The following is a 25,038-nucleotide window of genomic DNA, read 5'->3' as shown; positions in this document are numbered from 1 at the left end:
TAAAACCAAACAATATAGAAAAGGTCATAAATTGGGGAAAAAAGGGGGTGGGGGATATCATTAGATTCTATTGCTCCTGTCACAAATTACCACAAATTTGGGAGTTTAAAACAACAGAAATCTATTATCTTTCAGTTTAGAAGGTCAGAATTCTGAAAATGGGTCTTGAGAGACTCAACTCAAGGTGTTGGTGGACTGGTTCTTTCTGGAGATAGTAGGAAAAAATTCATTTCCTTGCCTTTTCAATTTCTAGAGATTTCCTACATCTCTTGACTTGTGCCCTTTCAAGCAATTGCACATTCTGACCACTGATTCTGTCCTCACATCTCCTTCTCTGACTCTTGCTCTGAGTCTCCTTGTGTTTACACTGGGCCTACCTGGATAATCCAGGACAATCTCACCATTTTCAAGATTCTTAATTTAATTATATCTGCAAAGCCCCTTTTGCCATGTAAGGTAATGTATTCAAAAGTTCTAGGGATTAGAAGGTGAACATCTTTGGAGGGCCATAATTCTATCACAGAGATACATGAAAAAGTGCAGCACAAGTCAGTTGGTTCTCAGCATTCTTGTGATCTAAGTGCAAAATGTGAAAGGAAGATTAAAATCAGCAAGGAGGTTGGGGCCAGGTTGTCAAGAGCTAAGCTAAGCCTTAGAGGGTAGTGAGGGACTAAAAACAAGAAGAAGAACAATGTTCCTCACCACTCTGGGAGATCCTGTCCCTCCTTACTGGACTGGAATTATGTTCTTTTAATTTTTAGCCTTTTAAATTGTATAATATATATCCAGAAAAGTCTACAGAAGACTTTAGAGTTAGGTTAGAAAAAGCCATGCAGCTTCTGCCAATTTCACTCAGGATATTCACTATGGGAACCTTCAGCTGCCATATAAGAAATTGAGCTCCACGGAGTGAGCCAGGTGGGGAAACAATATGGATAGATCAAATAGAGACAGGTCCAGAGAACACAGCTCTGCTGGTGCCCAGCAGAGGTTCTCACCTTCAGCTAGCTTCAATGTCACAATATTTTGAGTGAATGATGACTCCAGCTCCAGTCACCAAATGACTATTTATTAGAGACAAGCAAGGACACCCTAGGTGAATTCAGCCAAACCGCAGAACTGGGAGACAATGGCAAAATGATCGTTTAAACCAACAATGCAGGGATAGACCATATCTAAGGTGCATATATTTTCATTGTTATATAGTATTCTCTTACATGAATATATGGCAGTTTGTAGATTCCTCTCTACATAGGCATTTGGAATGTTTCCAAGTTAGGATTACAAATAATGCTTCTATGAATATTCTTCTACTTGTATGTCTCTTAATCTACATGGGTTGGTCATTCACCTAAGAACAGAATTTCTGGATTTCAATATATGCTTATCTTCAGGATTATAGGCAATGACCAATTTACTGTCCTATTTGCAATGAATAAGAGTTCACATTTTCCACAACCTTGTGTATACTTGGTATTGCCAGTGTTTCTAATTTTGGCCATTTTGGTGAGTGTGCATCTCATTGCGCATTAGTTTGTATTTTCCTAACTACGAATGAGATGGAGCACCTCTTCATATGTTGTTTGGTCATTTGGATGTCCCCTTCGGTACAGTGACAGCTCATGTCTCTTGCCCTTTTTCTATTAAATTATACGACATTCTATTATTAATTTATAGTATTTTTCATGTACTGTGGATAAAAATCCTTTGCTAATTAAATATGTCGTAATGATTTTTCTTCCACTTGTTTTTTGTTTTCTTCCACTTGTTTTGCCCTCTTGGTCTCTTTATTATATCTTCTGATAAACAGAAACTCTTATTTTTAATATAGTAAAATGTATTGATATTTTCCCAGATGATTAGAACATGCACTACCTCAATGTCATAAAGACAATTTCATATATTATCTTCTAGAAGCTTTGCTCTTTTGCCTTTCACGTTGAAACCTACAATTGGTCTAGAATAGATTTTAGTGCATCATGTGATATAAGAGTCATTCTTATTTTTTTTTCCATGTAGACTTCTAATTGTTCCAACACTATTTAAAATATTTTCCTTTTCTCGCTCCTCTGCTGTGACACCTTTGTGATGATTTAAATATCCATGTAGGTATGTGTGTATTTCAGCGCTCTATATTTTATGCCAGGGATCTCTTTGTTTACCCTTGTGCCAACAGGCTTAATTACTGTAGTTTCATACTAAGTCTTGAAATCTAACAGAGTGAATTCTCCTAATTTACCCTTATTCATAAACAATATTTTGGCTCTTCTTGGACTTTCATCTTTACATGTAAATTTTAAAACTTTCTTGTCAATTCCATGCAAAAGCTAGCTGGGATTTTAGTTGAAAATGTATCTTAGTATTTTCCAATCCATTATCATGTACCTATTTAAATCTTTAAAACATTTTTTTCTCGAAAGTAGTTTAACAATACTATCTTAAAATATTTTATTTTACTTGGTAAAATTCTTTTTTTTTACCAGTATACAGATACAACTGATTTTATATAATGACATTTTTCTCAACAACCTTACTAACTACACTTCTACTTCTAATAATTTATCTGTATCTTTAAATATTCTACTTACAATCATATTGTCTGCAAATAACAAGAGGTTTTTTCCCCAATATTTATATTTTATATTTACTTTTCTGGATATTTTGTACTCTCGAGGGCCTCCAGGTGGTGATAGCAGACATGCTTGTGTTATTCCCGACTTCAGGTCTAAAGTTCCCCAGTAAATACACAAGTTTTTGTAGGTACCCTTTATTACTTTAAGAAAGTTTCCTCCTGTTGTAAGAAAAAGTTTTTACAATAAAGAATATTGAATTTATCAATTTTTTTTCTGAATCTGTTGAGATGATCAATGATCAAGTGATTTTTCTCCCTTATTCCATTAGTGTGGTGAATTGCACTGATGGATTTTCTAATTTTAAACAAATTTGCATTCCTAGGATGCACGCTACATGGTCATAATGAATTATCCTTTTTATGTATTACTAGATTTGATACAACATTTTCTTTAGCATTTTTTTCCACCTTTATTTATGACAGAGACCAAAGGTGTTCTATCTTATAATGTCCTTACCAGGTTAGAATGGAGAATATGCTGGCTTCATAATGTCAATGGCAAAGACTTCTTGCTTTTCTTCTTTTCGCTGGAAGAATTTGTATAGAATTGGTTCTATTTCTTTAATTTGGAAAGCCATATAAGTACGGAGATTCAATGTATTTAAGAGTTATAGGACAATTCACATTTTCTATTTCTTCCTGGGTCTAAGTTATAGTTCTCTAGGAATTTGTGCTTATTTATTGGCATGAAATTATTCAGAGAATCCTCTCACCATCTTTTTAACATTTATAGGATCTGAAAAGATGTCTACTCTTCTAGTCCTTGCATATGTCATTTCCTAATCAGTCTTGCTGGAGGATTATGAATTTTACAAATCCTTGCAAAGAATGAAACATAGGATTTATTGACTCTTTATTATATTATTTTTCTATTTTATTTATGTTTGATCATGATTATTTCCTTTCCTCTTCTTCCTTTGGTTATGATTTGCTGTTCTATGTATTACATTCACAGATAGTTACTTGTTTATTTTCAACCTGTCCTCACTCACACGTTTAAAATTCTAGGGGTGCCTGAGTGGCTCAGTCAGTTAAGCATCTGCCTTCAGCTCAGGTCATGATCTCACAGTTCATGAGTTCAAGCCCTGTGTCTGGCTCTGTGCCAACAGCCTGAAGCCTGGAGCCTGCTTTGGCTTCTGTGTCTCCCTCTCTCTCTGCCCCTCTGCTGCTTGTGCTTGCTCTCTCTCTCTCTCTCTCTCTCTCTCTCAAAAATAAACATTGAAAGTTTTAAAAATAATAAGTAATAATAAATAAAATTCTACATCCCCCTGCCTAACCAAGATTTAATTGACCCCTTAAGTTTTTATTTACAGTATTATATTTTACCATTCTTCTAAAATATTTATAAGTGTTCACTATGATTTTTCCTGAGACTATGGATTAAGTCTATTTAACCTATTTGAGTTTTACATGCTATGCTAATAATATATCTCTGTACCTGTATCCCAATAATATATCTCTATATCTGTATCCCATAAAATTAATAAGCACTGGTTTTTTTTATACAGTCAATATCTGTTTAATATTTCCCACATATTTCATCTTTGTTGCTTCTGTAACTCTGACTTTATATATGGGATTGTTTACCCTCTACCTGAAGAACACAATTTATTACTTCAATATGAATTTGCTGGTAGAAAAATTTCTAAATCTGCATTTGTCTGAAAAGTTTTTATTTTGTCTTCATTCTCAGAAGATATTTTAGCTGAATATGTTATTTGGATAGGAGTAATTTTATTTTAAAATCTTTAAAGCTATCAGTTCATTGTGTTTTAGCTTCCACTGATTCTGTTTCAAATCCAACTGTTATAATTGTTGCTTCTTTGAAATTATTTTTCTTTATTCTTTATCTGCTTTTAATGTCTTTCTTTTTATATTTGTTTTTCACAGTTTTAATTTAATTGCTCAAATACAACTTTGTTTCTATTTGTCATGCTTATTAACACTTCTTAAATTTGTTCCTTGATGTCCTTCATCAGTTTTGGACAGTTCTGTCATTATTGCTTCCAACATTGTTAATATTTTTTTCCTCTCTCCCTTTTTCTGAAGCTGTAATCACATATGTTAATTCTTCTCATACCTCTACTCCTGTCTTGTTTCTCCTTTTGTTCTCCTAATTTATTCTCAATAGTTCTCTTCTGACTTAGCTTTTGAGTTACCTATTTTCTACTTACCTAAGGTTGTTTTAAGTTTTTGTTTTTAAGTTTATTTATTTATTTTGAGGGAGAGAGAGAGAGAGAGCCCACGAGTGAAGGAGGGGCACAAAAAGAGGGAGAGAGAGAATCTCAGGCAGGTTCCACACTCAGCACTGAGCCCAATGCAGTGCTTGATCTCACAACCGTGAGATCATGACCTGAGCTGAAATCAAGAGTCAGCTGCTTAGCCGACTGAGCCACCCAGGCGCCCCTACTTATCTGTGCTTAATATACTGTTAAATCCATCCTTTGAGCTCTTAATTTCAATTTCAATTATTATATTTTTCAGTTTTAGAATTTCCTTGTTTTTTGGTTTCTATTCCTTGCTGAAAATCTGTCCTTTTTATTATTTCTTTGAAAATAATAAGCATAGTTATTTTTAAATCTTTGTAAAAACTTCAACATTGGGGCCCACTGCATGTATATTTCTATTGTCTAGTATTTCTACTGTTCTTTAATCATCCAGCCTTGTTCCTTTGTAAGGTTGGTTATTTTCCTTTATTGTGGCCAGATATTGCACTGCAATGTCGTTTGTAAAAATAATTGGAGGCCTATGTTGTTGTTTGTTACTTTAGTATAGAGAATTATAATATCTGAGGACATTAACAATCTAGGATTGCTGAAATTCAATAGCAGGGATTCAGATTTTTCAAAACCAAACTGTAGCCTTTATGAGGACCTATTTCAGGTTCATCTTTGTTCCTTAATTGTAGCCATTTTGTTTTGTTTCTTTATATATATAGTTTATTTTTTGGCAGAGACAGAGACAGAGCACAGGTGAGTAAGGGGCAGAGAAAGAGGGAGACACAGAAACCAAAGCAGGATCCAGGCTCCGAGCTGTCAGCACAGAGCCCGATGTCGGGCTCAAACCCACGAACCATGAGATCATGACTTGAGCTGAAGTCTAACGCTTAACTGACTGAACCACCTTGGTGCCCCAGATGTAGCCATTTTGGATCTAAGTCCAAAATGAGGCAGATTCACCAAGAGCCTACTTGGCAGCTCTGAATTCCATTTCCTTTCCTCTTATTTCTGCAAGGTGGTCAAAAGTACTGCTCAACCTCTCAGCCCATCCACTGTTCCAACCCATATCAATAAATACCCACAACAGAAATGTAGTGTCAAACCCAAGTTTGCATCTCCAAATCCTTGTCCCACATCCTGGCTTCGTACTTCTTCACTATCTTGTTAGCTCTCTGATGCTTTCAAGCAAAGTTTCAAGACACAAATTGTGTAGTAATCCAATTATCCTCATCAGTAGGTGTGCATTAAATGGCTTGCTTAATCTACTGTCCTCAAAAATCGGATTCTAGAACTGCAATCATCACCCACAGCTTTCAGAGATATCTGCCATTTTGCTTTCTCACCCCCATCCTATGCTCAAATATAACTTTTCTCTCATAGGCTATATCAGAGGGTCTAAGTCTATTGACACTTCCCATCTGAAAAAATATTTAATGATTCCTTGGTAAGCTGTTTGATGTGCTCACCAATAATTCTGAGAATAGTCTGGAAAATTAATGCCAGAAATTCCAGACTCCATTTCTGTTCTGCTCTCTTATATGTGTAAAAAAAAAAAAAAAAACATTAAGATCCCACATACCATACACACTCATATAAGCATATAAGCTATACATGCACATGGATGTGCAACTCCTTCCAAATGTTCAAAGGGGCACTAGCTTTCTATACTATTAGGTGTTTCTATCACCATTTGAATTAAAGGTTTCTATGAGACAAATGCTAAATTTTAGAGGCAAGTACCAAACTAATGGAATCCTTCAGAGTTCTTAGACAGACTTAGGACTCTTTAGGGATTTATCTAAAACATTATCCCTAAGGGTACAGTATGCAAGCCTATTATGGTTGTTTGTGGTTTTGCTTTGTTTTGTTTTGTTTTTTGCCTTTTAATGCAAAAATGAAAAACATTTATGGAATATTTGTAAGTAATCCACATATCTGGAATAACTGCAATATCACCAATGAGAGCCCATTTCCAATATTAATCAAGCTAGCCAATAAGCTACCATTTTTATTTTAAAAAATCTAATGTCTGACATTCAATATGCTAATTAATAAAATGCCCATTGTTGTTGGAGTTGCGGGTGAATAACAGAAGCATTTATACCAACTGGCCCTTGTATAGGTTTCTTGATTAAAATTTTGAGAACACTCCTTTTCTCCTCCCCCATCCAGGTGCCCCTCTTAGTGTAGCCTTGATTCAGACATTAATAGGCAATTCCTGGATTTTGTAGTCTTAGTTAAATGTCAGCAGTACTTGGGTTGTACCTTGACCTAAGAAACCTACACATAACATCATCCTATATATGTAGACATATTTTAAGCTTCAGTAAATTGCAAGCATTATGCAGGAGGACTACACTAGATCCCACAACTGAGACTTAATAAAGGGTCAAAGAATCCTATGTTTCTCAGATGTTAATTCAACAACCTTTCTTCTCTACTTGGAATGTGGGAAAGGTAGTAGATGAGACTACTGCAGTCATGGTTTGAAGTTTTTTCAGTTACATGCTGTATGGTAGAGTAAACCAATGTATATCAAGGAAACCTTACTGAAATTTAAATATACAATATATTAATGAATGTATTAAAAATTCTGTCTCAACTGTAGGTTTGCTGATTCAGGATGTTAGCTTATTGCTGTACCTCCCAGTTGGGTAATATCGTGGTTTGATGATGAATAGACCTACTTAAAAGAAGAAAATCCCACAATTCAGATCTTAGGGGTCCTAAAGCTATTAGAAAAAGACCCCAGAATTGTCAATAATGACTGCATTAGATTCCATATAGCTAGAAGCAAGAGGTGAGACTTTCGAATTCCTATCACCAGTTTCTAAGACTAGTGGTTCTTAAAGCATAGTTTCTGGACTGTGCTAGGAACTTCACTTGGGAACTTACAAGAATGCAAATTTTTCAGCCCATTCTAGACAGACTAAATCAGAAATTTTAGCCCATTTGTTATTTTTTAAGTTTATTTATTTATTTTTTAGTAATCTCTACACCCAGCATGGGGTTTGAACTCACAACCCTGAGATTAAGAGTCGATGCTCTACCAACTGAGACAGCCAGAGGCCCAAAATCAGAAATTTTGGAGATGAGACCCAACAATCTGTGTAATAATAAGTCTTGCATGGTGTTCTAATGCACACTATTGTTTGAGAAAAATTACCTATAGTATGAGGTATATACTATAGACATCTGCCCCACACACACACTTTTTTTCTCCAGTTTGGACATGATCAGACATTTGGCCTTCAATATAGTAGATACTCAGGTGCCCTCCTATATGATTGACTTTTAGCAAATATGAACTCAAGAAGATTGTGCTACAATATTATTTCCAGGCTGGTAGATTCTCAGCTGGAGATGTTGTTTTGTATCAAAGGACAAGTGGTTGAGCACTTAAGGAGGTATACTCAACTGAATTCCAAGTGAGTTAGAGAAGGCATCCCAGAGAGCTGGGCATTCAGGTTGTTGTAAAGGGCAAATAGGAGTTAGTAAATAGAAATTGGGAGAAAGTTGTGTTAGACAAAAAGAATTTCAAGGACGAAGCATCCATTATGGTTTTATGCTTTCCTTTTGTTTTGAAGCTTAAAAAACTCAATAACTATATTCATTCAATTTTTACCCATGTATAGCATTTACAAACTCATCAATATTTAATTGATATTTTAAATGAATAATAACAGAACCATTGGCATATATTAACAATGGGATTTATATTGCTTTTCAAAACCTGAAAGACTGAAAGTTTGCATCTGAAAAGTATTTAGCAGTGGTTGCTTATTTATCCTTACATCCTATAAGTTCAGGTTGTTGTTTGGTTTTTTGCTTTTTGCTTTTATAAATTAGCTCATGCCTCCAAAACATGTCATTTATTTATGTTTTAATAGAAACTACTAAACTAATAAGTAATAAATGTTTTAAATTTTGTAGAAAAATAGATGGGGGTTGCTCCTAGGCAAGGTGGTCCCTTTCCCCACCTCCCACACATAGTTTCTTCTCTGGATCAAATATGTGATAAAGAGAATGTGTTTAGAATCTGAAAAAAATAAAAATAATAAATAAATAAATAAATAAATAAATAAATAAATAAAAATTTGTAGACAAATAGAATATTTGGATGATGTTACAAAATAAAAATTAACGTAATTTTGATATTTTTCCTCACCCCAGTGTATAATCCCATAGGAACCCCATGATGGAGCCTGGCTGGCTAGAGAATAATCTTGGGAACTCTGCTAGCTGCCAATTCAGAAAGTGGTCCCACTGGTTACCCAGTACCATGGCCAGGAACACTGCCTGGCCATTCTCATAAAGGATGAGCATTAATAGTGCACTGGATCATGATTGTACCCTTCAGAAACACCACTCAGAGCACATTTTTAATATGTCTGTTACGAACAAAGAGAAAGAAGTAAACAGTATGTGTTCATTATGGGACTAGAACTATGTAATGAGGAAACTGAAAACAAAGATATAAAATAATTGTTGAAAATGGTGTTAGACCAATAGTAAAACTATACTATAATAAATGATTATGTGTAGATATATTGCATATACATTAATTTAAACTTGCCTACTCAATATAAATTGTATTCTATCTTTTGAATATATTTGGTTTTATGTCTTAATCAGTGAGTAATGGGAAATGTGTTATAACAGAGGCTTCTGCCCTATAGGATCAAGGCAACTTAATTTATTTCATTGGATTTCAACTACTTTTTGTGTATTTCAGAATATAGAATGCTATGCCTAACATAGGACTTGAACTCATGACCCCAAGATCAAGGGGTCTCGCCAGACATCCCTTTTTAGAATGTTGACATCTTAATGTTCTCTACTAACTCTAACATTCTCCTAAGGTCATGTCCATTAACTTATGCTATAGTCAAGGGCCTCATGGGCATGGCACTTGTCTATAAGGGAAAATGCTGAGGGGATAGTGGATGGGATTATCATCTTTGTATGCGGAAGGTTGCCTTACTGATTATACTAAAGCTGTTTTAAAGGCGATGCCTTTTCAGGGTAATTGACAAAATATCTAGTAACCATTGAAGGTGCCAGGCCTTGGCCCATTTAGGCAGAGACAAGTAAGTGCAAAGTGGAGAGGCTTCTGATTTCTGGCCCCAGTGTGAAGAAGACAAGTTTTGAGATCTGTTTTTATGTGGCAGCAGGCTTCCAATAGGGAATGCTTAGATGTATCTGCTCACAGGATGAGGTCTACAGAAATGTTAGCAGAGGACTGTTATGAGAGGGGAAAGCAAAAGAGTCAGACATAACAGGTGGGTAAGACTTGCAAAGGGGCAGCTTAACACAGCAAGGCTTAGCGAATATTGCTGCCCACCACAGTCACTGCTGTACACAGGCAGATGAAAAAAACCACCACACATAGAGGTCCCAGGTTTCATCACATTCACATTTGCTAATGTGGTAACCAAAGTTCTACTGTAGATACCCCAGGAAGAGATGTTTTTCTTTTGTTTTTAATCCCTATTGGTCAGTATTTAGGAAAAGGAAGGTGAAGAAACTTCAGACACCACATTGTTTTGTTCTTGGATGAATTAAGGTCTAAGAGTTGAGTGAGAATAAAAAAACAGAAGGAAAAAGAAGAGGTATTTATATCATCAAACATGAGACACTATTGTAAAATCACAGATCCTATAAATACTCTAAGTGAGAATATGTCAGCCATCTTCTCACACTGAACTTCCAACGAGGGGGATCCCATTTGTCTCTTACAAAAGGATGCCAATATTATAGATGTGCCTTCTTCTAAAGTAACACCCCCCTGATAATTTAATTGAATTCATTAGTTGCCATTTCTATACTACAAAACAAATAAAGTAGTGCTATATTAATAAAAATCAAGTCAACAAAAATTAAATGTGGGCACTAGCATAAAAGAGGCTATTTTGGAAAACTGCATTAGTCATTCAACAAATGTTTATTGATTGCCTACATTGTATATGGTCTGGCCAGGGGTGCCTTAATAGCACCTGTGATCAATTTTTTTAGAATAAATTGAGGAGGTTTTAAAAAGTATGCTCTTGGGACACAGGGTGGCTCAGTCAGTTAAGTGTCCGACTTTGGCTCAGGTCATTATCTCACCGTTTGTGAGTTCGAGCCCCGTGTCAGGCTCTGTGCTGACAGCTCAGAGCCTGGAGCCTGCCTCAGATTCTGTGTGTGTGTGTGTGTGTGTGTGTGTGTGTGTGTGTGTGTTCCCCTCCCCCACTCTCACTCTGTCTCTGTCTCTCAAAAATAAATAAACATTTTTTAAAAATTTTTAATAAATAAAAACTATGCTCTGGGGCCTCATCCTTAGAAATGTTGATTCTCTAGGTAAAGGTTGATATCTAGGTATCTGTATTGTTTTTTAAGAACTCAAGTGGATTTAGACGCACAGCCAGATTTGAGAAATTCTATTCCAGAAAGTCAAAAGTGGAATCAGACTAGGGCACTGCCCTAAGTAGTTTACAGTCTTTCTCAATAGTCTGTCTATGTTGATAAGTGCCAGTGGCCCCATAAAGACTTCCATAACTTCATAATTGGTTTTTCCCCCTTATTGCTAAGGAACTTTATGGGATTTGAGATAATACTCATTATATGGGTTATATGATAATAGAACAATAATAATTTGACAGGGATATCATCAGATGCTGATTAGCATTAATACCAGGTGCCTAATCACCCAGGTTCTTTGTGCATAATTGCATAATGTGGTCAGTTTTCAATTATCTTCAAATGGATTAATCATGGTGAAAGCTTTATGTGTCTCCATATGTTGGTGGACTGTTCCCTGGTTCAGTTTGTTTATATTCTAGAAATGAAAACATCGTTTAACTAAATAAAACATTATCGGCCTAAAAGTTACATAATTTCAAAGTAAATCATGTTATTTTGAGATTTTCTAAGTTTTGTACTATTGATACACTTTTTCCCTTTTCTCATATATATCAACAAAGTTTTATCTATGTAATCATCAAATCTATAGAGTCATGGATGTAACATGAATATTTTAATTATTTTAAATGCTATGAATGGCTTAGAGGAAATTTTTATACATATGCAAGTTTCCTTTCTGCTTCTAATAAAATAAGAGATTTAAAGTAATTTTACATTTGTGATGAATATTCCTGCAATAGAATAATCCCCATCTCTGGCCCTAGAAAAATGCTCATAAAAATACTTTTCTTCTTACCTAGCTGCTTGTCATATGGCAGTGTAGGAAAGGCAAATAATACTATTATGCCTATATACTAAAGCTCACATTCTTTTTTAGTTATATTAGTACAATTATTATTAATGTACATTTAGTACATTTATTTGTAACTAAAAATATTCTATATCACTGAACATAACCTTGTAAAGATTTTAAATTTTTTATTGGGCACTTACTATGTATAACACTCTAGACTAAGAGGATTAAATTGGTTGTAAGAGAACAAATTGGAGAGATTCAACTAATACCATATAAACTTTATTCTCAATGAGTTTATAATACAGTGATAAATACAGACATGAACATAAAGAAATATATGGCAGCGAATGGAAAAAGAAGAGAAGAAGTAGAAGATGCAGCCTGAATGTAAAACTGGACAATCTTATCTTGCTAAATCAGCTGCTATATTCCCTCCTAGCGTCATTCACAAATGTAAACAGTCTTGCTTTTTGTTGAGCAAATGAGATAAAAAGGGTGTTTTTTTAAATTTTTGTAATCTTTATTCATTTTTGAGAGAGAGACAGAGTATGAGTTGGGGAGGAACAGAGAGAAAGGGAGACACAGAATCCGAAGCAGGCTCCAGGTTCTGAGCTGTCAGCACAAAGCCTGGTGTGGGGCTCGAACTCACGAACGGTGAGATCATGACCTGAGCCAAAGCCGGACGCTTAACTGACAGCCACCCAGATGCCCCAAAACAGTCTGTTTTAAAGTCCAATATCAGGTATAAGAGTTAGGCTAGATGGGAGACACATCTTTGGGGCTTTGGTCTAAAGACATAAGAGGGACCCAGGTAGAGCAATGCCTATAAATCTCTGTCTCTCTCTGTTTCTCTCTCTCTCTTTCTCTCATGTGCACACACACACACACACACACACACACACACACACACGCCCATATAATCTGTTGATAAAAGAAAATAGGCATAAATGAAGACTATAATTCTATGCTACCTCAATATCTCTTTTAATGAGCTTGGAAGCATCAGTTTAGATGTCCTAGTCCTGTATCTACCTGGCTTTTGTCTATTTAGCTTTACTTTCTTCTCTGAAGCTAATAGAAACTTCTCTTTATCCTTTCAATGTAATTTCATTCCACAAGCAAATGATAGTTGTGATAACAGGAATTCTTTTTGCTTTAAATGTTGCTCTGTTTTGGTGGAATTGTGTTGCAAACTAAATAAGATGTTTATAAAGAACAATATACACATGAAATAATAAGTTATAGCACATGATTGCAGTACCTAAACACACATATCCCCACATCTGACTTCAGCTGAGATATATAAACAGCTCTCCTTTCTTTTTAAGTTTAAAGTTATATTCACTGTAATTTCTAGCTCTTAGCAGTATTGCTGCTCATTTCTAAAAGCCTCTTAAAATAAGGAATAATATCACTTATGGTGTAGGCAATGTGATTATTTTAAGCAGAAATCCAATGTCAAAATAAATCCAAATGGGTAAATCCCATCTTAATAGTGAACATATGTTTCTTGTTCCCTGGTTGCTAAACCCAGATGTTAATTACTGCATTTGTCACTACATTGCTCTTTTCCTATTTGGAGCTGGCTGGGATGACTTTGCAGGCAGGATAAATGTCACATGTGTACCATCAGTAAAACCAAGATTATTTTTCAGAGTCTAGTGAAGTGCTGATGACATTTTAGAATGAGAATTATGAAAGATTCTTTAGAAGTTCGCCGTTCTTCATAGTGTCGTTCTTCTATGTAACTCCAATATGAACATAATGGGTTGAACTACATTAAAGACTGGACATTCTGACAAGCTACCTTATGAAAAAGGCAATAAAATACAATTACTGTTCAACTTTGATTTAAAACTCTTATGGGAATTCATTTTTAAATTCACATTTTTACAGTCTTTCACAGTGCTTGAGAGAGAGAGATTTAGCTTATTGTTTTAACTCACTGAAACTAAATCTTGCAGCCAATTCTAGATGTTGGCTTGCCAGTTAATAAATGGGAATTCTTAATGTGTTATTTTAAAGAAAGAAAAAATTGATCTCAGTGTTATATTACATTACTTCTGATCTTTGCAAATACTTTAACTCTCTGTAGTCTTTGTTCATGTAAGAAAAACACAAGTTTTGAGCAACTTTGAATTGATTAGCTTTCTCAGAAATCAATCATTTTAAATTGCAAATGGCTTAATAATATAATTGGTAAACAACATATTAATAAGAGCTCTGAACTTGACAAAAATAAGCTGATGCAGATATTAATTTTAAATTGTTCAATTGGCTTTCAAATTTGCTTTTTGTTGACTGCATTTCTAACTTTCAAGTGCATTATTAGACATTAAAAAACCCATATTAGTGAAACATCTACTCTAGCAAAGAAAATATGTATATAATCTTATAAAACGTTTAATAAAACCTAATGCATTGACCTGAAACATTGATATATCAAAGACCAGTAACTTTAGGGTCCCTAAAAAAGCCCAAACTCTTATTGATTTATTCACCAAATATATAATGTTCCACATAGGAGGGATAGACCAAATATTTAACAAGTGTTAGGGCACAGACACTGACCAGGAAAAGTGCCAGCCACTAACCCACCATTAGGGCCATACAAGTCTGTATTGGCTGAATATTTGCTGTGATGGAGAAAACTATAGGCGGAGCAGTGGAGAGTGGGAGCAAACAGGAGTTTAGATCAAAATACACTAGGTTTGAGTTCCATACAAAATTTCTAATCAGAGATGTCAAGTGGAAAATTGAGTTGAGGGGAAAAGAAAGGCTGGAAATTCAAATATTGGAGTTGTCAGCAAATGATTGGTTTTCTAGGCCATAGGACTAGATGAGATTACTTAGGGTGAAATGTAAACACAGAAGAGATCTGAGGAGTAGACCTTGCAGCATACCAAGTTTAAAGTTTGAGAAGATGGAGAGAATCAACAAGAGAGGTTGAGAAAAAAGCAACCTCTTAGAGACCAGAAGCATTTTATGCCTGGAATCCAATAGAAAATTAAATTCAAAGAAAGCAAAATCAGCTGTTTCAAATACTACTGCTAGGTCAAAAATTGAGAATTGACCACTGGATTCAGAAAAATGGGTATCATTGGTGAATTTAACAACAGTTTGATGGGAGTGTTAGAAACAAAACTCTGATTAGAACAGGATCAAAAGAGGGGTGCCTGAGTGGCTCAGTTGGTTAAATTTCTGACTCTTGACATCGGCTCAAGTCATGATTTCATGGTTTGTGAGTTTGAGCTCCACACAGGGCTCTGCGCTGTCAGCCCAGATTTCTCTTTTGGGATCTCTGTATCTCTCTCTGCCCTTCCCCAACTCGTGTGCACATGCTCTCTCTCTCTCTCAAAAATAAATAAATTTTAAAAAAAGAATAGGTTCAAAGGAGAATATGAAGAGAGGCATTTGGGATAAAAATAGGAAATTATCCTTGCAGGGGCTTTTATCTAAGGATGAACAGGAATAAGATAATGTGCAGGAAAATGTAGGTCAAGAAATTTTGTTTACTGAAATGTTATAGCATATATGTATGCTGGTAGGAAGATCTATTGAAGAAGTAAAAACTGTTGATGAGAAAAATGAGAACTTAGCCAGAGGCCAAAGTGTTAACCTTGAGTAGAGAAAAGAGCATGATATCTTGTGCCCAAATCAGTGTGAGATTAAAGTACAGACAGTCCACCCATGTAATGGAGGAAAGGGTAGAAGTGAAGTAAGATGATAGATGTGTTGGTGGTAGCTTATAGAAATTCTTTTCAAGATAATGGAAGCCCTTTCTTCACTGATCGAGACAGGATCAAGGGAACGGAAGTGAGTGCCTCAGTAGGATGCAGAACAACATCAATAGGTGAGAGGAATTAAAAAGCAAAGAAACTACCACAGGAAAGGATAATTTGTGTGAATATTAAGATAAGCATGAAATGGGGCGCCTGAGTGGCTTAGTTGGTTAAATGTCCGACTCTTGATTTTGGCTCAGGTCATGGGATAGAGCCCTGTGTTGGGCTCCATGCTCAGCATGGAGCCTGCTTAAGATTCTCTCTCTATGCCCCTCTCCCCTGCTCATATACTCTCTCTCTAAAAAAAAAAAAAAAGTGAAGTAAAACACAAAATTATTTCAAAAATAAATAAAATAAAATAAAATAAAATAAAACAGTGTGAATTATGACAAGAACTATTGAAGAAAATGACAATGTTCCAGGGTGGAAAATGTTCAAGAAATGAAGGTCAGTGACCTAGAGGTCAGTAGACAAGTGCAACAGCAAGGGAGGTGGGGAGGGCAGTAGAGTCAGCAGACATGATCTTCAAAGCAGGGTATTTTTATAAAAGAAGAAAGAATGGAGGTTAGAAGAGCAAGGAGATGTGAGGAGGCTACCTACCCCACCACCAGGACCAGGGAGATAAAGGGAATGGGAGAGAATGCAAATGCCATTTTAGAGAATTAATGGGAAAGCACAATGGAAAATTAGAAAATACAATATGCTTAGAAAGTACAATATGTTGCTGATGATATTCTCCAAAACTGGCTGCTGCCTTTTCTTTCTCCACAATGCTGCACTGTCACCTTTCTAAAAATACCTGATTGTGATGCTTTTCTGCTTAACATTCATCAACAGGTCACAGTAGTTTCAGGTTTCTATAGAACTAGTGTGCTCTAGGACTCTGTAGCCACATCTCCCACCTGTCTCCCATATGCATTCTTCACATCTATAGGCCATTGGCAATGATAACACAGGTAACACAGGGCTTTGTTGGTTGGTTGCATTTTGTTTTTTGTTTTGTTTTGTTTTTGGTACTAATTTCAATCACTGAATCACTTATGCTATATAATATTCAGGTTTCTCACTTCTAGAATAGAGTAATTAATTTCAGAGTTTTTTGTTTTGTTTTTGTTTTAACCTGGGAGACCATTACCTTTTGAAGAACTAAACAGAAAAGAAACATTCTTCATAATGTGAGAACCTCCTGGGTATTGCAGCACATTTAGGATAAGTGGCCTTGCCCATTAATTGCCACTTGTATCTTCTGAGACAACCAAAAATGTGCCCACACATTTTCTAGACACCTCATACTGTAGGGTAGCAAGTAAAATGCAGGCCACCCAGTTAAATTTGAATTTGAGATAAACATATCTCTTTTTAGAATAAGTATGTTGCAAATATTGCATGGACATCCTCTGGTTTTGTTTGCTATATCTGCCAGCCCTACATATGGGGAACACTGCTAAGTAGGATTATACTTAGAGTCCATGTAAAAATGGCACCTGTAATGTTGCTCAGTATACAACCTATACAACTAAATGTAGCTACACTGCTTGGGGATCAATACAAACCCAACTGAGAACATTGATCTAAGTCATCAGTAAGAACAACTTTAGTACTGACATTTCTATAACTCATACTCTGTAGTGGTGCAGTGTGCTAAAAAGCAGTGGGAGGCATGCACGTGAGTAAAGCCAAGTCTGAGAAAATTTCAAAATTAATTATTTTAAGATCCAACAACATTACTTTTCCTCCCCTCTTCATCTCTTTTATTGATTTCTCCCTCCATTGACACTGAGTCATGTTTCTCCTCAAGAATGAAAACACTCTTGTTACAATAAGGAATTAGTATTTAGTATGTCACCCACACCCGGAATTACAAATGAGGATTTCAAGGATATGACAGTGTAAACACAAGGGAATAATTGGCTAGTGGTGACATTTCAGACACTAATTGGGAAGATATTCTGCCTACTATTGAAGTTTAATAACCATTGGGTGGTGAGGCCAAAATGTCACCAGAAAAGAATAATTGACTAGTTGTCAAAAGGCCCAAGAAGGTCAAATTTTCTTCAACAAATTCTACACAGTCTGAAGTTTGACTTTAAGCTTAAAAAACAAAACAAAACAAAACAAAAAAACAAAAAACTTGATTTGGTCAGCATCCTGAATATGGATACATTTTTGGGTATATTCTTATTAAGCAAGTTCACAAGAGATTAATACATAGAGATCAAAATTTGGTAGTTAACTAATTTACACTGATGCATAAAACTGCTACATAGATAACAATATATGCATTGGAAAACCAATGTATTCTTTATGTAAAAACAGATCTCAGTTCTGGTTAATAAATATTTATTAAGCAAAAATACTCTATTAGATATGAGTGAATAAATGACAATCCTTCCTCTTGATATCCTATCGACGAGGCTAAAAGAGTAGAAAAGAAAGCACATGAAAAACCTTGGGCAAATGGGTGGATAAGTGTGGAAAGGATGGATAACGACAAAGTGTGTAGGAAGACAAAGAGGTGAGAGAGCTGACACACTTGAGGAAAGAAATATAATTCAGTGTAGTTAAACATGAAGTCCTAGAGAGAAATGGTGAGAGATAAAGGGGGGAAAAGAGCAATATCCCAAGCAAGAAAGGTCTTACAAGCCTTGTGAAGCAGTTGGCCTGTTTCATAAAAGCAATAAGGAGCCACTGCTGGGTTTTAAGCAGTTAACTGTTAGATATTTATTTTGAAAGATCAGTTTGACTATGAAGTGGAAAACAGATTGGATTAAAGAGTAGCAAAGTAAGAGTTGGGAATCCCTGCTGTAATTTAGGTGAGAAGTGAGGATGTTGGAACTCAGAAGCATACCTGGAAAGAAGAAATGGGTAGTTGAGATATTTAGGAATTCAGTAGGGGACTTAGCAATAAATATTATGTGTGGAGTAAGGAACAATGGAGAGTCTAAAAAATACACTCTATTTTGAGCCTGGACATAGGAAGAAGTAGCAAATTGAAGGCAAAGAAAATGCAGTTATTGGTGCACTTTTTGGTTGTAATTGTCTTTAGAAAAGTCAAGGAAGCCAACAAATAGGTGTTTTGATATAGAGGGCTGAGGCTCAGGAGACAGATCTGGGATAAAGGTTTAGATTGGTGCATCATTGTAGAAGCTGCCAAAAGGGATAACATCACCCAGAAAGAATGTGTCAGGAATGAGAGAGATGGCCTGGAAGTGAACAACACTAGAACTTAAATTATAACCAAAAGGAAAAGGAGCCTAAAAAAAAAAGTCCAAAAAGAGATGACGGGACAAATGGAAGCAAAACTGAGACAACCTAGTATCATAAAAACAAATGATAGAGAGTTTTTCACTAGAAATAGAGTAGCTATATAACATCCAAGAAAATCCCCATCAGATTTGGTGGGGTGGGGTGGGCGGGAGACAAGAAAAAAGAAAAAGTTGTTAGAGATGATGTTATAAGCATTTTTGGAGAATGATTAGTGGGGGGAATCCTGAGTGCTGTAGACCATAGAATAGAAATTGAAGAAGTGAAACCAGTATGAATGTTGGTAGCTCTTCCCATAGGTTTGTGTCAAGGAAGGGAGGGGGCAGAAATAACAGGATTCCAAAGGGGCATTAGTGACAGGGTATTATTTACGTGTGAGTATACTTTGTGTGGTTTGACTCTTCTGTTTGCTAGTTGTTAAAATGGAGAGACTACTTTATGCTGATGAGAAAGAAAGGAAGAAGGTAAAGTTACTAACGTATAGATTGAGATATTCCACAAGGTTCCTAAGGAGGAAGAAATAGAATCTAGGACATAGATGAAGGGATCAGCATTGGGTGCTGTCTTGCTTACCTAGGGCTGCTATTACAAAGTACCACAAGCTGGATGATTTAAAGAACAGAAATATGTTGTCTCTTGTTTTTGGAATATGAAAGTCTAAAGTCAAGGTGTCAACAAGGTTGTTTCCTTCTGATGGCTGTGAGGGAAGACTCTATTCCAGGCCTCTCTTCTTGACTTATAAAAGGCTATCTTCTGCCTATGTCTCCTCACATTGTCATTCCTACATAAATACCTGTGTCTAAACTTCCCCTTTTTATAAGAACACCAGTCATATTAAATTAGGGGTCTGTCCTCTACTAGTGAATGGAAGCAATAAATAAGTAACATATGAAGAAATATTATATTTTCTTTTTTTTTTTTTCAGAGTGATTGCGTGCTTAGTTTTTTCCTCTCTGAGCCTGTGCAACAAACAATTGAAGAACAATCATTTGTGGATCTAGGCAAGTAGTTTTATCGTTATTACTATGTACAATTTTTGAGTTTCAATATAATTGTGCATAAAAATCACAACTACATATTTTTTTCAACTTTCAAATTAAAATCTTTTTAAAGAATAAGCTTTAAGGGTCTTTTCTATTTCCAAAGCTTTTTAACCCCTTAAAATATGTTCAAGTTAAATTAAACCAAGATGTGTTTGTCCATTTATGATAACTACATGATGTCACACTATTAACTCATTTCAATTAATTGTGCTTCGAGGTGGAATTGCATTTCAGAGACAGAGTTCTTGTTTTCCCCTGCAGGTAAGTTTTCCAGATTACTCAACATCTTAGGAAGCAACAAAAGTAAATATTAGGCAATAACAATGATTATGAATTATCTAGCCATTTCACTCTTATCCTTTAAAGCTCAGTAATTACTCTACCTCACGAAGTCTTCTTTTATTACCTGGATCCCAAACTATCCCAGCACAATTATCTACCCTATTTTCCGCCAAATGTGTGTTAATCCTAATGAACTTTTCTAGCATTTCTCCTAGACTGGCAGGAACTCTCTTTGAATGTCCCATTAATTTTAAGTGTCCATAATATAATTCTATTGCCAGTAGCTATCAAATACTGATACTGGTTTTTATTTCACAAAGATTTGCAAGCCCATAATTTGCTAGGCCTCACCCTCCTTTCCTTCACAGCTCTCTGTTTTTATTTTATCCGTATCCTCCTTGTGATTCTTTGCCTTTAAGATTAGACCCATCGGCTTCTCACCTCTGCTCGTATCTAACATTGTAGTTACTTACACTTAAGTACAGAGGTCTATACAACCAGATCAAGCTGAATAGTGTAATTGCTTATTAAGTTGTATATTTATGTGTGTGTCAGCCTACTTCTTCTGTTAGACTGAAGTAACTTTAAACTGAGGACTCACTTCCCCACTATGCACTGCTCTGTTGTCACAAGCTCCAAATTTGACATCACTCTCTGACACTTTGCTTATATAGACAAACCATAAACATTATTAAGTAAATATAGTTAATAGAACAAACCATAAATATTTTTAAGTAAATATAAGGTAATTTCTTATAATTAATCGCATGTATCTAAAGAATGACATCCCCCCAAAAAAATATTTCCTTTTTTTCTTGACATGATACACAAATATCTAACAATTACCTTCTTTTCAAAAATATTGTTAGCTGGGGATAACTTTTACCATTAGTATTTATAAACTTGAACTAACGAGATTTAAAAAAAAGCATAAGGTTGCGGATTTCTATAGTCGTCAGACTTTTTAAAGAGTAATAGCTTGATCTCTATTCTGTCATAAAAGTCCTTAAGGGAAATTGTTTCTCTATGTATCAAAAAATTAAACTGTGGATCACTATCAAATTTGTAGTTTTGCTGAGGTATTATTTCTCTATAGGATGTTTGAAATACATAAGCACACAAAAAATTAGGATTATTGTAAAAAATAAAATGGTGGTTTGATTTTTTTCTCATTGCTAATTTCTTACTACATCATACAATACTCAAGACTTGTTTTGGCAGAGTGGTGATAGACAAAAGATTTGATTCTCAATATTTGACTGCATATGAAAGACAGCCTATTGTTTCAAAACAACAAAACACAAGGGTGGCTAGGTGGCCCAGTTGGTTAAGCATCTGACTTGGGCTCAGGTCATGATCTCACAGCTCATGGGTTCAAGCCCTGCGTCAGGCTCTGTGCTAACAGCTCAGAGCCTGGAGCCTACTTTGGATTCTGTGTCTCTCTCTCTCCTGTCCCCCACTCATGCTCTGTCTCCCTCTCTCAAAAATAAATAAACATTAAAAATTTTTTTCAATAAAAATAAAAAAGGAATTTGTCTTTTTTTTTTAACATTTATTTATTTTTGAGACAGAAAGAGACAGAGCATGAACGGGGGAGGGCCAGAGAGAGAGGGAGAGACAGAATCTGAAGCAGGCTCCAGGCTCTGAGCTGTCAGCACAGAGCCCGATGCGGGGCTGGAACTCACAGAGCACGAGATCATGACCTGAGCTGAAGTTGGACGCTTAACCCACTGAGCCACCCAGGCGCCCCAGAATTTGTCTTTTTTTTAAATGTTTATTTATTTTGAGAGAGAGAGAGAGAGAAAGAGCACGGGAGAGGGGCAAAGAGAGAGAGAGAGAGAGAGAGAGAGAATCCCAAGTAGGCTCCACACTGTCAGTACAGGGCTGGACACAGAGCTCAAACTCAACAAACCATGAAGTCATGACCTGAACCAAAATCAAAAGCCCCATGCTTAACCAACTGAGCCACCCAGGTGCCCCAAGAATTTGTCTTTTAAAGTGCCAATCCAATCAATACTCTTTTCTACTTCACACTTTTGCTTGGCTTCCCATTGATCTTAGGCAGGGCCAAGTTCATGGGTTTGTGATTTGTGCAGTCACACTAGGCACAGTGCTTAGAAAAGTCCTGCACTTGGTTTAATACTCTACTGTCACTATTTCAAAATTCTTAATAATTTTTGTAAAAGGGACCCTGCATTTTCACTTTGCATTTTCATTATCACTGAGTCTCACAAATTATATAGTTGCCCCTGCCCTTAGGGTAAAGACCAAAATTCTCATGATGGCATCCCAGCAGAATCTGGCATCCTCCAGTTTCCTTTTCCAGCGCTAATATCAGACCCTTCCCTATCTTGATTCTTTTTCCAGTTCCTCAACTAAGACAAGCACACCAGCACGTAACAGATGGACCTTTCTCTGCCTGGACCACTTGACTTTTTGTCAGACTTTTTCTGACAAAAAAGACTTTTTTTTTTGTCAGACTTTTTCTGACTTTTTCTACCTTCTCCACCATTTTTTTTTTGCATCCTTCATATCTCATCTCAATTGTCTTTGCTCTTTACTCCTAAAATGCTTTTTTTCCCCCAAAATTATTGCAGTGGTGATTATGGCTTTGTGTGCTTCTTTGTAGACTAGAAATTCAGGAAGACATGATCCATGTCTATATTGCTCACAATGTAACCCCAGGCCTTAGCACAGTGTCTGGTCTACTATAGATTCACTCTCCATAAATAATTACTGAATAAATGATTGTTGACAGAAAGAACAATGTATGACACATTTATATTCTATACCAAGGTAGCTTGTCATTTTTATTAAAGGGACAAAGAGAAGAAAACTAAAATCCCAAATCATGCCACTTCTCCCACACTTCCCACTTCCCATGGCAGTGCCCAGGCACAAGAACTTCACTGCTTCCCAACCACTAGAATTCTCTTGAAGTAGCACCTAGAAAAGAAATCTTCTGCAAATTACATTAAATATGGACTCAACCAGACTCACCCAAAGCACTACCCAGAAAGTTGCTGCATCTTATCTTGTATACTCTTTAACTCTCTAATAGCATGATCCTCTATACTCCCCAAATTAATAGAGGTCCCATGCAAAATAGTACCTCCACAAAAATATAAATCTATCCATCCTCTACCAGTATACAACACTGACATGAAGAAGATAGATTTTATTGTCAAGGTATAGTGACAATAACACAGGTAATGGAGTAGAACATGATCAAAGACAACAGTTGTCAGAGTTAAGAGGATGAATTAATAAACATGTTTATATGCCATTGATAATAACAAATGGTTGCAAACAGGAGTTTTCAATCATTACCTCACATTACCAACCTCCAGTTGGAGATGCTATTAATTTAAAAGGGAACTGAAGCCACTGTCTCCATGGCAGGGTCTCTCTGGTTAATGTTATCGCTACTTACTCTAGCAGAACTCAGTCAATTATCTATACATTGAAGTATGTTACCCAGGTTTTCAATGTAACTTTTAATGAGATGGAAGGACAAGAAAGGGAGGGCTGGGGCTACTTAGAAATAAATATTTATATTAGGTTGTTTTTGAAAGTTGAAATCTTTAAATTTTACGCATTTGCTATATTATATCATAAAATACCATGTTTCCAATTAGAAAATTATCTTAGACTTTTATTTGTGGCTAATGTGGGCAAGAAAAGATAAAAGAAGATGAGAGTTAGAAGACTTTTTCTAATTATTTTATTTCTAAAAGCTGAGTATCAACAGATATCGCTAAAACCTAACAAATTACGTGATAAAAATAATTGTAGCATATGTAATATTAGTGTTAGGGAAACACTGAGAAAGATTATAACATTGAATATAATTAGGTGGTAGATGAAAGTCAAGTGCAAAATTTTATACACATTAATTTTATCTCTGTCTCTATTAGGAAACAAATATTGTCAAAAAAAAAAAAAATAAAAGTCTAAGAATACTAAATAAAAGTAACCACTATAACAAAAGTAAAAGTTTTCTAAGTATTACAAGTACATAAAAATAAAAACAAATTACATAGCCAAAGATTTTCTTTAAAAATTATAAAAACAAAAATGTTATATTTCTTTAATAACATAAAACAGTAACAGAAAATGAATCTATTGTATCAATAAGTAGAAATGGGCTTAAACTCATCTATAAGAAAAAATTTCCAGTTGGAGTAAAAGTATAAATCATAACTCTATACTTTATGTAAAAACACACCTAAGAGAAAATGATTTTTAAAAATTAAAAATTAAACTCCAAGCACAGGTACATTAGGACATGGAGACCAGAAGCCATGATGTTAATAAAGAAAAGGTGGCATTTAAGACAAGAAGCATTGAATTAAACAAGAATACAACTTTAAACTATCATAAGTACAATTCTCAATAACGATATGAGTGGTTATGACTGCATATCAACTATATGACAGCAACACATATAAAGCAGAAATTATGGAACATTCAAGGAAAAATACACAGACTGGTAATAGGATATTCTAATTAACTTCTCTTGATTTATGAAAGACTGAGTGAAAAAAGTAAGTAGATACAGGGGCGACTGGGTGACTCAGTTAAGCGTCCGACTTTGGCTCAGGTAATGATCTCTCAG

General features: G+C 35.4%; 1 protein-coding gene across 5 annotated transcripts in view; it reads left to right on the top strand.

Annotated features, from left to right (window-relative positions):
* The window catches only part of PIK3C2G (phosphatidylinositol-4-phosphate 3-kinase catalytic subunit type 2 gamma), a 539,869-nt gene that overhangs the window by 477,405 nt on the left and 37,426 nt on the right, over window positions 1-25,038 (top strand). For 4 of the 5 annotated variants that reach the window (XM_086713961.1, XM_086713960.1, XM_086713958.1 and 1 more), the window contains one exon: window positions 20,021-20,126. In XM_086713961.1, the coding sequence (XP_086570087.1) occupies window positions 20,021-20,104 (84 nt within the window). In that variant the 3' untranslated portion in view covers window positions 20,105-20,126. Of the gene's footprint in view, window positions 1-20,020; window positions 20,127-25,038 lie in introns of those variants that run through there. The other variant, XM_086713962.1, reaches the window with a different exon arrangement.

The sequence above is a fragment of the Puma concolor genome, chromosome B4, assembly GCF_028749965.1.
Source record: "Puma concolor isolate L17-30 chromosome B4, mPumCon1.1.hap2, whole genome shotgun sequence".
Lineage (NCBI taxonomy): Eukaryota > Metazoa > Chordata > Mammalia > Carnivora > Felidae > Puma > Puma concolor.
This window is presented reverse-complemented; position numbering and strand designations above follow the sequence as displayed.